We start from the raw sequence: 12,788 nt of genomic DNA, 5'->3' as shown, positions 1-12,788 counted from the left end.
CCACGAGGCAAAGTAAGGGCGTGGTCAAGATGTTTACAACATTCTCCTGGGTTTTGATCCTACTCAACTGCATGCACCTGAACTCTATCAAGCCCACATCACTCAGACACCTGGGGCCACGTGTTCGGACCACAGGCTCAAGCTTACAACTCTAGCTGTTGGCTATCATTGTGCTGGGAGGGCTCTGCCCTCCAAGCTGGGACTTGCATGTGGCCATGAGAGGACTGTGCCCTCTCATCAGTCCAAGGCTTGAACCTGTCCAAACACTGTAGCCGCTCTCCCCAATCCCCCACATTTAAATAAGGCTTCCCTAAACCGGAGCCCTGTCCTGAGGGCTCGGAGGGGACCCAACACCCCTTTTCTAATAAAGCCTGAATCTGTGAGAACCTCTGAGGCAGCTTCAGTTCCTGTCCCATCCCCACTCCTCTGGGCGCCACTTGCCTTCCTCCTGGCAGCTGGCTAGGCCCTGGCTGCTCCTCCACATCCCCTGCAGGGCCAGCCCCAAACAAGCATCGGTTTGTGTTTCTCAGTGTTTCAGACACACACACACTTGGAGCCAGTGAGTCACGCTGGCGGCTGGCAGAGAGGGACTTTGGAACAGCCTGGGTCCCCTCTCAGCCAGCGCCCCCGCCTGGGGCAGGAGTGGCCTCTGCTCCCCTTATGGGCACAGACCCGGGGGCCTGGCACCTGCGTCCTGTCCCTCTTCACCACCTGCAGGCCTGGGGCCACTCCTCCCCCACAGGGAGGAGACGGAGCCCTGGCCCTGGCCCTGCTCTGCCACCAGCGCTGACGGCTGGTCCTGTAACCGGGTGTGTCCTCGGGAGGGATTTGAGGCGTGGAGAGTAAAGAGCCAGAAGACCGTGTCGCTGCAGGTGAATGAAGGGGACTCGTGCCTCCACATCCTGCACCCCATCTCCCAGCCTCCTCCCGGCGGGAGAACTGGGGCCCACCTGAGCCTGGGGCGGCCTTTCCCTCTGGGAGTTGCAGTGGAACAACCCCCGCTGGTGAGAGTGTCAGCAGGTTTATTAGGGATTGCTCGGCGCCCGGCCTGCTCGGGGCACCAGGCTGTGCCTCCAGCACCGCGTCTCGCTGCCCACAGGCACCTGCTGGCCCATGTCCTGTCTGTCTCACCGCGGGGCCAGGGCTTCCCTTCTCGCTGAGTCCTTGGCGGCCATGGGCTGGCCTCGCACCGGGTGTAAGGCTGGGCGTGAAGCGGGGAGGGGGCATTGGTGTCACCTTGCTTTTAGGACCAAGTGTGACAGTGGGGACCCCCTCCCTGTCCCCCGCTTCCTCCTGGGCCTCAAGGTGTTGCGGTCACTGTGATGGTGACGTTCACTGGCGCATCCATGGACTCCTGTGCCGGATCCGAAGCTGGGGTGGCAGGTGGCGTTTCAGTGCCTGCGGAGCAGAATGAACAGACAGAGAGGTGCCTGGGGGGGGGGTGGTGGAGGGTGGGGGGGGAGGAGTCCGAGGTGGTCCTTAGAGGACAAGAGACATCGTGCATCACACATGAGACCCGGGACCGGCCCCCTTTAACATGAGTCGCCTTTGGGATAAGATGCCGCGTACCTGCCTGCGCCTCGGGGCCCTCCGCCGAGCCCCTGTGTGGGTGGCTCTGCTCCCTGAGGGCGAAGTGGGACAGCGAGGTTAGTGACAGCCACACCGTCCCAGCCTCGCTTCCTCCCGAGCCCCGAATGGGGTCCGCACTCACGTGGGAATGAGCAGCTGCCCGAGGCCTGCAGACAAGGGGGAGGGGCGCCTTCATGAGCAGCAGCCCAGGTCGCAGGAGAGCCCTCCTCCCCAGAGGCTCCCGCAGAGACCAGGAGCCCAAGGGGGTGCCTGAGGCCGGGGTTGGCCCCAGGAGCATCTCACATTGTCCTACCCCAGGGATGGGGGGGACGGTCCTGCATCTCCCTGGGGTCATGGAGACCTGGCTGCCTTCTGGGGTCAAGCAACCACACCCTTCAGTTTCCCACTCACAGGGGAAGGCCTCCGGGTGCCGGGCCACGTACTGGAACACCAGCAGAGAGGCCACCGTCGCCACCACCATGCCTGTGCCCGCGGCGCCCAGCACAGCTGGGTAGGCGCTGAAGGGCGGGTCCGCTGGGAGGGAGAGCAGTGGATGCACAGGGTAGGTTAGAGCCACGGCTGAACCTGGCAGCAGTGGCTCAGAGGGTGCCAGCTCCCCCTGCACCCCCGGTGGGTGATCAGGGGCGAGGCTGGCCCCAGAGCGCCTGTGTGCCCCGTGCTCTTGAGTTGGATCCCCAGCCAACTCCCTGTGCTTGGCACCGGGGGCAGCGGGCCAGTTATCTCGGCAGCTGCCGTGTCATGAGGAGTCCCCAGGACGGGGAGAGCATGGGAGGCCGGGGGCCCACCGTGTGCCCCCGGGATGAGACTGAGGCACAGAGGCGGTCCTCCCTCCATCTCCCCTTCCCTGCTTCTGATTCGAGCTGAACTATGGCTCCTACCCCTCGGCTGACACCTCGGGTCTCCCCGGGAGGGAAGGCGGGGGAGAGGACAGAGATGGGGCGGGAGGGATCCAGCAGGAGGGAGCAGAGGGATGGAGTCGGGGGGGCCCTGTGAGGAGGAAGATGGGCAGGGCTCAGCTTTGGGGGGCAAGGCGAGCCTCGCAAGGCGCTAGCCCAGCACCTGGTATCTTCCCCTCAGAGGGATGTCCCGCCGTGCGGTGGTTCAGAGCCAGGATGCGGAAGGCGTAGAGCACCCCGGGGTCCAAGCCCCCCAGCCGTCGGGCTCTGCTCTCCGGCTCGATGTCGCCGGCCGCTGTCTCCCAGGCCGCAGCTCCCGGGCCCGGAGCGCCCGCCCTGCGCTGCACCAGGAAGCCGGTCAGGTTGCCGGGGCCCGCGACCGCCCACTGCAGCTGCACGTCTCTGCGGTGCCTCCCGTAGGTCAGGCGGCTGATGGTGACGTTGGGGGGAGCTGGGTACCCTGGGGGCGAGGGTGGGACACATGCAGGCATGTGCACCACCACGCGTGTGCATGTGTGAGTGCGTGTGTGTGTCCATGTGCGCCCAGGTGCGCATATGCTTCTGCGCCCCATCTGCTCCAGTTGCATCGGGAGCTGGCAAAGGTGCAGACGTGCTCAGTTCTGGCGTGGGGCCAGTGCTGCCCTGGCTTCCCTTTCTAGGCCCAATTCCTCGCCTATGAACTGAGGAAAAGGAGATGATTCTGCCCGTCTGGGGCTGTTGGCCTGTGTCCTAGAGTGCGTGTGCCTCGCGGCCAGTAGCCCTGGAGGGTCGTGTTTGTGAGGGGCTGTCTGCCTGCGGGAGCTAACGGCCCACATGCTAAAAGGAATTCCAGTGCCTCCCACCTGCAGGGCCACATGGGGCTGGAGGCTTCCCACCTCCCTGGACACACAAATGCCCCACCAACACACACACACACACGCACACACACACACGCACACACACACACACACACGTGCACACACACGCACACACTCACACACACACATGCACACACACACACACACGCACACACACACACGCACACACACACACACGTGCACACACACGCACACACTCACACACACACATGCACACACACGCACACACACGCACACACACACGTGCACACACACACGCACACACACACGTGCACACATGCACACACACGCACACACACACGCACACATGCGCACACACACACACACACACGCACACACACACACACTTGCACACATGCGCACACACTCACGGAGGACCTCCAGCAGGATGCTGCCACTGCTGTTGCCCACGGCGTTGCGAGCCACACACTGGTAGGTGCCCCCGTGGCGAGCTGGGTCTGCACCGCGGATGCTAAGGTGGAGCTGGGAGCCCTCGGGGTGCAGCATGAATCCGGAATCGCCCGGTTCCAAGAGCTGCCGCTGGGGTCCCAGCCAGAGGAGGTGGGCAGGTGGTGTGCCCCCCAGGAGGACACACCGCAGCCAGGCTTCTTGCCCCTCCAGCACCGACACCCGGGCCGTAGCCACTGCCAGCTGTGGGACTTCTGCAGGGACAGAGAGCAAGGCTGGAGCTGTCCCCTGAGCCAGGGGTGTGGAAGGCCCAGGGGAAGGTGCTGGCCAGCGGTGGGGGAGGGGAGAGAGAGGAGAGGGGTGGGGGCAGTCCTGGGCCGGTCCGTCTCCTCTGAAATTCTATGCAGATTCCTATCGCCACCTGCTCCAAAGTTAGGTGATGATAGATAGCGGTGTTCCTCCTGCCAACCCCAGGCTCTGCGCCTGCCTCCCTCACCTGGGCATCCACCTCCTCCCTCTCCACACCTGGCGCAGGGCTTCCTTCCCCCAGGGGCCCCCCAGGGGCTGCCACCTCCCGCCCTGCCCAGGCAGGGCTCATAGCAGGTGCTTGGTTTTTAGGGGAGGATTCCTACGACCCAGAGGTCAGGTGTCAGGGAGCCCAGTCCCGAGACTGAGTAACAAGGGAGGGAAATATTCGGGTTGAGGAATTTCTCAGAGCCCCTGAGGCAGGCTGCTCACCGAGCCTTGGGGACTAAGATGTAACTCATTTTGTGAGAATGATTATAGATAACGGCTCCTCTGCTTGCTTTTCTCGCATTTTTTACTCTAATGTATAGCTTCTTTAAACAGTAAATGGGACTGGCAGGGACAGGAGACAGAGAAAGGAAGCTGAGTGAGAGGGAGTGAGAGAGGTAAAGACCTCTGGCACCTGAAACATGAATTCAAGTCGGGAATACAATCGGGCACCTCTCATGCAAATTGATGCAAATGAGGCAGACAGTCAGAGCCCCTCATTGGCTAGATGGGAGCTGCCCAGCCACACGTGACTGCTGCTGTAAATACATACACCAGATTTTGAAGACAGTCCAAAAAACAATGTAAAATACCTCCTTAGTAATTTGCACATTGAAAGAATCTTATATTGGATATATTGAGTTGAATAAAATGTTCCACCTATTTCTTTTTGCTTCTTTTAATGTGGCTACTAGAAAATTCAAAATTCTATATATGGCCCTGGCTGGTGTTGCTAAGTGGTTAGAGCGTCGGCGCATGCACCAAAGGGTTGCAGGTTTGATTCCTGGTCAAGGGCACACACCTGGGTTGCAGGTTTGCTCCCCTCCCCCAGTTGGGGCAGGTGTAAGAGGCAACCAACTGATGTGTCTCTCTCACATCAATGGTTCTCTCTCCCTCTCTCTCTCTCTCTCTCTCTCTCTCTCTCTCTCTCTCTTTTTCCCTCTCCCTCCCTCCCTCCTTTCCTTCCACTCTTTCTAAAAATCAGTGGAAAAAAATATCCTCAGGTGAGGATTAACAACAAAAATAAATAAATAAAAGTATATATATGGCTCACATTATATTTTTTTGGTCAACACACACATAGACTAAACCCCCTGATTTTATGGATCAAAAATACTTGAGTCCCTGGGAGGTGAGTTGACCAGTCTCTGGACTCACTTTGCGCCCCAGCACAGCTGCCCCCAGCCCCTTGGCCCCATTCCGAAGGGCTGCTCCTCCCACCCCGTCCCAGCACCCAGTCCCTAGCCTCCACTCACCCAGCTGGAGCCGGCAGTGGGGACCGGGGACCCTGAGCGGGTGAGTGCCCTGGCAGGTGAACGCCCTGCCAGCCAGGTCGCCCCGGGCCGGCAGGAGGTGGACCGCCAGCGAGGCGCTGCTGCTGCCCAGCGGCTGCTGCTGCCCATCCAGCCAGCTCAGCAGGGCGGGGGGCTCGCCGCCAGCCCACTCGCAGCTCAGCATGATGAACTGCTCCCCCGATGTGGCCATGGTCCAGCACGCAGGGTTCTGGCGGGGTTCCCCTGAGGAGGGAATACAGCTCAGCATAACCCTCCAGGGGGAAGGAGACCCAACAGGCCCCGCCCGTCCCTCCCTCCTTCATTATTGGTTCACTCGCCCATTCCTCCCTTTCCTCAGTCAACTCATCTATTTTTTCATTTATTATTTGTTGAAGGCTGACCATGTGCCAGAGAAATAGTGGCAACAAACGCTAGCAAAGAGTTACAATACAGCCTGATGAATGCTGGGGTGCAGGTGGAAAGACAGCTATCTGTGGCCTCAGGGAGAAGGACTTGGTAAACAAGATGACGTTGAACTTGGTCTTTGGTAGATGGACAGGAGTTTCCAAGTTGGAGAGAAAGTTCCAGGCACAGTTCAAGAACAGCATGCAGTAGAGCCGTAGAGTTGTATGTGGGGTTTGGGGGGGGCAGTCGGGGGGGGGGAGGCAGGAGGTGGGGGGTGAGAGCCTGCTGACCCTGGAGGCTGGGAGACAGTTAGGAGGGGGGGGGAGGGTCACAGGCTCCCAAGCCTGAGATGAGGAGGACGGGCCTCAGTGCAGGGGGAGACCAGCCGGGGTGGAGAGAAGTTGGGAGGTGGGGTCTGGGCTGAGTACTGCCACCTCCCTGTTGTGTGGAAAGTCTCAGAGTTTGTGGTCAGAGTCCCACCCAGACCCAGGGCCCCTCCATCCTCCCCCCTGACCCTCCTCTCTCCTCTGCCTGGGGTGTCAGAGCCCGGCTATCTCCGTGTCCACTCACACAGCGCGGTCCTGCAGGGGGCGGGCAGCGCCAGGGCGGGGTGCTGGCCGGTGCAGGTGAAGACGCTGCCGTTGGGCAGCTGGGTGGCTGCGTAGCTCCAGGTGACATTGCTGAGGGCGGCAGGGCCCGTTCCCTGGGGCCCTTCCCACTGCAGCTGGGCAGCTGGAAGCCCCCCAGGCCAGGCGCAGACCAAAGTCACAGCCCCGGGGGCGGGGAAAGCTGCACAGGAGGGCTGCCCCTCGGGGGGATCTGGGGGACAAGTGGGCTCCGATGGGGCTGGACCAGGCCACACTGCCCATGCGCCAGCTCCCCTGGGGCCAGAGGCGTCCTGGTAGGTGATGGACGTGGGGAGAAGTGGGTGAGCAGGGAAGACCGACCCCTCTGAGGGGCTGGTGAGCAAAAGGCTGAGCTCTCAGGTCAAGGGGCATGGCTTGGGGGCTGGGCGGGAGGTCAGAATCCCTGGGGAAGCCCCAGCAGGAAGTGTTCCCATGCCCCACTGCCATCCTCACCTGGGCACCGAGTCTCACTGTCCTCACTCTGCCCCTCTCTGTGCCGCAGCTCAGTCCGGGGACAGTGGGGACAACCCCTCAGAAGGGCTGTCTGCACAGGGCGGGGGGCTGTCCCTCTCCCTGCCCTCCCCAAGGTTTGTTAGCCTCTCCCCCTGCTCTGCACCTCCAGTTGGTCCCCCAGACCTGCCTCCCCCCAACATCTGCCCCACTCCCCAAGGCCGTCTGCAGTTTGCAGAAGCACAGGGTGTCGGGGGTGGGGGGTGGGGTTGGCACACACTCACAGTAGATGCTGAGCTGGATGGCAGTCTGCGTGCGGGTGTCCAGGCGGCTGTTGTGGGCCAGGCAGGTGTACAGGCCAGTGTGGGAGCGGCTGGCGCTGGCGATGGTGTAGGTCGGCCCGGTGTGGACCTGCGTGTGGTCCCGGAGCCACACATAGTGACTAGGGGGGTTGGACGCAGCCAGGCAGCTCAGAGTCACTTCTTCCTTCTCGCTGGCCCAGAAACCCTCCTCGGTGAAGCCCGGCGGCTCCATGGTGACCACAGGCTTGTCCGGACCATCTGGGGGGCAGGGGAGGCCGTCACACCTGTCCAGTCTGCATTCCTGCATCCGCTCATGTGACCACCGCCACACCTACTCGCCATCCAGCCACCACATCTTACGCACCAATGGCATCAACCACTCTGCCAGGCCCCTGAGGAGCCAGAGTCCAGGGGCCACAGGCACAGCGCAGTGTGGGAGACGGGGGTCTGTGGAGTGAGCCCCAGGCTGGGGCTGGGCTGGGCTGGGCTGGACTGAGGTAGGGGACAGGCCCGAGTTGGGTGGGCACGTTGCCTGGCGTTGAGGAACTGGCCCAGCTGGTCCCTCGAGACGAGCGGGAAGGGAACAGGGTGGGCAGTGCCCGGGCATGATCCCAGCAGCCGGCTCTCTCCAGTTCTTTGGGGTCTCCGCCTTCCCCTCTCCCCTGTGTCCTTTCTCCCTGACTCCTGGCAAGGACGGAATTATCTTCCCGCTTCTATTCTGCCTCTGCATCGTTCCCAGGAACTGTTCGGCTGTCTCCTCCACAGTCCTCACCCTACAGTTCCCGCAAGCCCGTGGTCGGCAAACCGCGGCTCGAGAGCCACATGCGGCTCTTTGGCCCCTTCGGTGTGGCTCTTCCACAAAATACCACGTGCGGGCCCGCACGGCACGTACAGTGCGATTGAAACTCCGTGGCCCGTGCGCAGAAGTCGGTATTTTGTGGAAGAGCCACACTCAAGGGGCCAAAGAGCCGCATGTGGCTCGCGAGCCGCGGTCTGCCCAGCCGCAGTTTGCCGACCACTGCCACAAGCCACCTCAAACAAGACCGACGAGACCCCGTCAGTCCCTGCTCCTTAAAGCCTCCGGGCCAGCACTGGCCAGCAGCCATGTGAGCCACAGATGCTTAAATCCCCAGTAGCCAGATCTTCGAAAGGAAAAGCACCTGAACTCAGCCACGCAGAAAACATCAGTGGGTGTTAATAACTTTAAATTTTTTTATTTAACCAAATACATGCAGAATATTCTCGTGTTAGTGTATAATCAATATAAAAATTACTGACGAGCTATTTTATATTCTTTCTTTAGCGACACCATCCTGTGTGCACCTGACACTCCAAGCTCATCTGTTTGGTTCGGCCACGTGTGCGTGCTCAGGGCCACGCGTGGCCGCCACGCTGGGCAGCGCTGCTCTGGACCGTCTGGTCCTCATCTTTCCCACTTCCCATCCCTTTCAGAAGCTCATTCCTGTTCCGTGTTCTCCTCGTTCCTGAACCAACTCTCCTGGTCTTGCCTCCACTTTGCATAGTTGGCTACTTCCTCCTCGCTGGCTGCGTTGGAGTTCTTGGTTCTGCAATTAACCCCTCCTTTGCTCTCAGAAGTCCCTGTAGGGACCCACCGGTGCCCTCTTTACCCACAATGCCCCCTGCTTCCTCGGGTTCCGGTGGTCCCTAAGAGTCCTTCCGGCTTAACCCAAAGGCAGGCTTTCGGGGCCACCCCTGAACGGTGGGTAAACTTGTGACTGCGAATCTAGGCGCATTTTCCTGGGAAGAGGGGCCCGTGACCTTGACAAGGTTACAACCCCGTGTCCTGGAGCCATATTTGGCACCAGTGGGTGCAGCACCCCGAGGCTGGGGCACTCCCGGGGGCCCGGAGTGTGTCAGGAGGCCGAGTGAAGTGGGTAGCTGGGTGCTGGCCCTGCCCACCTGCCCCCACACCCATCGGACTCACAGATGACGTCCAGGAAGGCCCCGTCGCTGCTCAGCTGGTTGACGGCGTTGTGGGCGCTGCACACGTACCAGCCCAGGTGTGTCCGGTTGACTGGGTCCAGCAGGAGCACTCGCTCCCTAACCCCCAGCGGGGCCTCCCCGTGGCCTCTGGGTGCCTGATGCTTCCAGGCAAAGGTCACGGGCTCCGTGCCCTCTCGCACTGTGCACGTGGCCACCACCGATGTCCCCTCCACGGGGGACGGCTCGCTCAGCCGAACCTGAGGCTTCGACACAGGCACTGCCAGGAAAGAAGAGGCCCTGTGTTGGTCATCGCAGACCCAGGCCGTGCCCGCTGTGCCCGGTGGCCCAGCCCTCGCTGGCTGGGGGCCGGCCGGCCCACAGTCTCCCGAACACCCCAGGCTTCCTCCTCCCCGGGCGTGGCCTTGCAGCGCCTGGGCCCCGCAGCACCCAGCGGGCAGCGCATGCAAAGGGGCGCACGCCGTGTGCACAGCACCCAAGCCCAGGCCCCTGCCGTGCCCTCACCCAGCACGGCCAGGCTGAAGTGGGAGTAGGCGGTGTGCAGCCGGCCTCCGGTGGCGTGCAGGGCCTGGCACAGGAAGTGGCCGCGGGCAGCCTCCCGCAGCTCCCCCAGCACCAGGCTGCTGTTCCGCAGGCTCACGGTCCCCAGAGCCGAGGCCCCGGCCTCCACCTTGAACTCGGCTCCACTGGTGACAGCCACCGGCCGGGGGATCCGCGAGCCCAGGGGCGTGAAGCTCCAGAAGACCACCACGGGGGCGGGCGGGGAGCCACAGGCCAGCTCCACAGAGCCGCCCCGCACTCCCTGGACGGACGCCACCTCCTCGTCGGGCTGCCCTGGGGACAGTGACACGCGGGACACTTGAGCTGCCGAGCTCTCCTGCCCCCTCCTTGCCCAGAGCCTGCTCTGCAGCCGGGACAGACGGGGCAGGTTGGATCCGACCGCACAAGCCCTTGGGGAGTTGGGGCAGAGACGGTTTCCGGGGGAGCCTGCAGCCTCCGGCCCGGCTGTGCCGTAGGAGCAGAAGGCTGGGGACCGGCCAGGTGACGACTCGAGAGTCAGGGGAGCTGTGTGGCCACTGGCCATCCGGGCTCCGGGGACCTCAGGGAAGGGCGCCAAGGGGTTTCAGACCCAGCGGCAAAGGGAAGGCACTGCCTGCCTGCCATCGGCCCATCCAGCATCCACTCACGTGTCAGCTGTTTACACCATCAAGTGCCTGCCTCGTGCCAGGCACCAGGGTGGCAGTGACAAATGAGCCACCCCACGGGGACTCCCATGGAGTCCATCAGAGAGTCAGACATCAGCTCATTGTCACGGGGCGAGGCTGCCCAGGCCTGGCACGGACCCCCGCATCCGCCCGGGGAACCGGGGTGTCTGCCCCTGCTGCCAGGCGGCTCCAACGTGCTGACAGCCCCAGCGCGCGGGACTGACATAAGGGCCGCAGGGAAACCGAGCCACAGGAGCAAATCACGCCAGCTTGCCTTTGCTGAGTGCGAGGCTCTGTCCTGCACGCTCCCCTCGGGACCCGCTGCCCCTAATTGTTACAATAATTACATCCCGAGACTCTGAAACACGAAATCACGTGTCCAAAGCCACACGGGAGGCGGTGGGGCTGCAGCAGAGCGCCGTCGGACACCCAGGCTGAGACTCTCCGTGGCTGTCGGCTCCTCCAGAGAGAGGAGAAGACAGGCCTGGAGTCGGAGGGGGGGATCGAAGGCAGAATTCTGAGGTTCAGTTAACCAAGAAGGATGAGAACCCAGAAACGGATTCTCTCCCGTCCCACCAGCTGTCTGTGCCCTGACGACCACCAGGCTTGGAAGAAAGAATGAAACCAGGTCACTCGCATGCTCACAGCTGGGCAGTGGTCCTCGGGATGCCCCCCCTGCCCCCCGCGCTTCTAGGGTGATGCAGAGCCCTGTTTGGGCCCCGCCTCCCCCACCCGACAGGCAGAAGCCGCTCAGAGCACGCTGGCTGATGGCTAGCAGGTCAATGACACGCATGGACTTGATGGCTACGTGAGTGCGAAAGAAGGATCCCGAGGAAGAAAGGGGAGGAAATGCCCGGCCGGCGTGGCTCAGTGGTTGAGCATCGACCTATGAACCAGGAGGTCAATGGTTCGATTCCCAGTCAGGGCACTTGCCTGGGCTTTGGCTCGATTCCCCAGTGTGGGGTGTGCAGGAGGCAGGCAATCAATGATTCTCTCTCATCATTGACATTTCTCTCTCCCTCTCCCTTCCTCTCTGAAATCAATAAACATATTTTTTTAAAAAAATACAAAAGAAAGAAAGGGGAGGAAATAATGGGACGTGAGTGGGAATGGGATCCTGTGGGGGTGGTTTGAGTATCGCTCACCTGAGGCCCCGAGACACAGCAGGCAGAGGGGTGGCAGCAGCAGGAAGCTGGGTGGTCTGCGCAGGGCCCGCCGGCTGCCCACGGCCCCCATCGCCTGCGTGGCCGCCCGTCTGGCGCGGAGCCTGCCCGACTCGCGGGCTCCGTCTCCCCAGGCAAAGCCCGCCGGAAAGATGGGGTCCTGGCTCGGGTTGCCAACCTCAGCCCTTGGCACCTTCACCCCTGCTCTCCTGTTACCTCCCTGCCCCGATTACGGGTGAATTATTTACCAGGTGATTCACTCCATCCATAATGCAGGAGGTACGCCCGCCCCCCCCCCCCCCCCCGTGCAGCACTCCTGACCGGGGATCTGAGGTTCAGACTCCCCCTTCTGTGGCCTTTGCGCCCTCCGCTCGCCTCACGTCTTGTTAGGAGCACGTGGACCCTGGCGGGAGCTCTGGAGTCCGGTTTGGGGTTGACCGGTGAACTGTGGAACTTTGGGGTAGTTTTGAGCCTCTTCCAGCTTTCGTTTTTTTCACAGAGAAATGGAGGGAAAACTTTCTAGTAAAGATGATTGTGAATATTAAATGAAAATCTTATATTAGCATAAGGGGGCTTCTTGGGTGTTAGTAAGTCCTATTTCTTGGCTTGAGCAGGGGTTACTGTTCATCAAGCTGTACGTTCATTTGTATATACTGTTACATATGCTTGATAACACACACACACACACACACACACACACACTCCACACCACACCACGCCTGAGCAGCACCAGTGTGTAGTTGGTGCACCATCAGGCCTGCTCTATCTGGATTTGACCTACGAAGTCTGGACCCTGAAGCTGGCATCTTCCTAACCTGGGCCCTGAATCCCAGCTCTCCCCTCCTCCTCCTCCTCCTCCTCCTCCTCCTCCTCCTCCTCCTCCTCCTCCTCCTCCTCCTCCTCTTCCTCCTCTTCGTCCTCCTCTTTCTCTTCTTTCCCCTCCTCCTCCTCCTCTTGATATCCTGCTGCCCTAGCACTCTTTGCGTGACAACTTGAGATGAGGTCAGAGTTTTCCATCCTCTGGCGGCAGGTAGGGAGGTAGGGAGGTAGGGAGGTAGGGAGGTAGGGAGGTAGGGAGGTAGGGCGGTAGGGAGGTAGGGCGGTAGGGTGGTAGGGAGGTAGGGAGGTAGGGAGGTA

General features: G+C 61.5%; 1 protein-coding gene across 1 annotated transcript; it reads right to left on the bottom strand.

Moving 5' to 3' along the window:
- Window positions 1-1,300: 1,300 nt before the first annotated feature.
- Window positions 1,301-11,724, bottom strand: VSIG10L2 (V-set and immunoglobulin domain containing 10 like 2; the record flags this gene model as incomplete). Its single annotated transcript, XM_081113734.1, has 13 exons — window positions 1,301-1,398; window positions 1,570-1,622; window positions 1,712-1,736; window positions 1,981-2,103; window positions 2,650-2,946; window positions 3,715-4,005; window positions 5,521-5,781; window positions 6,514-6,762; window positions 7,304-7,579; window positions 9,267-9,542; window positions 9,788-10,117; window positions 11,221-11,292; window positions 11,634-11,724. 13 exons carry the CDS (start codon window positions 11,722-11,724, stop codon window positions 1,301-1,303), a joined length of 2,442 nt encoding a protein of 813 aa, XP_080969860.1.
- Window positions 11,725-12,788: the final 1,064 nt, after the last annotated feature.

This window comes from Myotis nattereri, assembly GCF_964212035.1.
Source record: "Myotis nattereri genome assembly, chromosome: 19".
NCBI classification, from domain to species: Eukaryota; Metazoa; Chordata; class Mammalia; order Chiroptera; family Vespertilionidae; genus Myotis; species Myotis nattereri.
The sequence above is the reverse complement of the archived record's forward strand: the minus strand, read 5'-3'. Positions and strand labels throughout refer to the sequence as shown.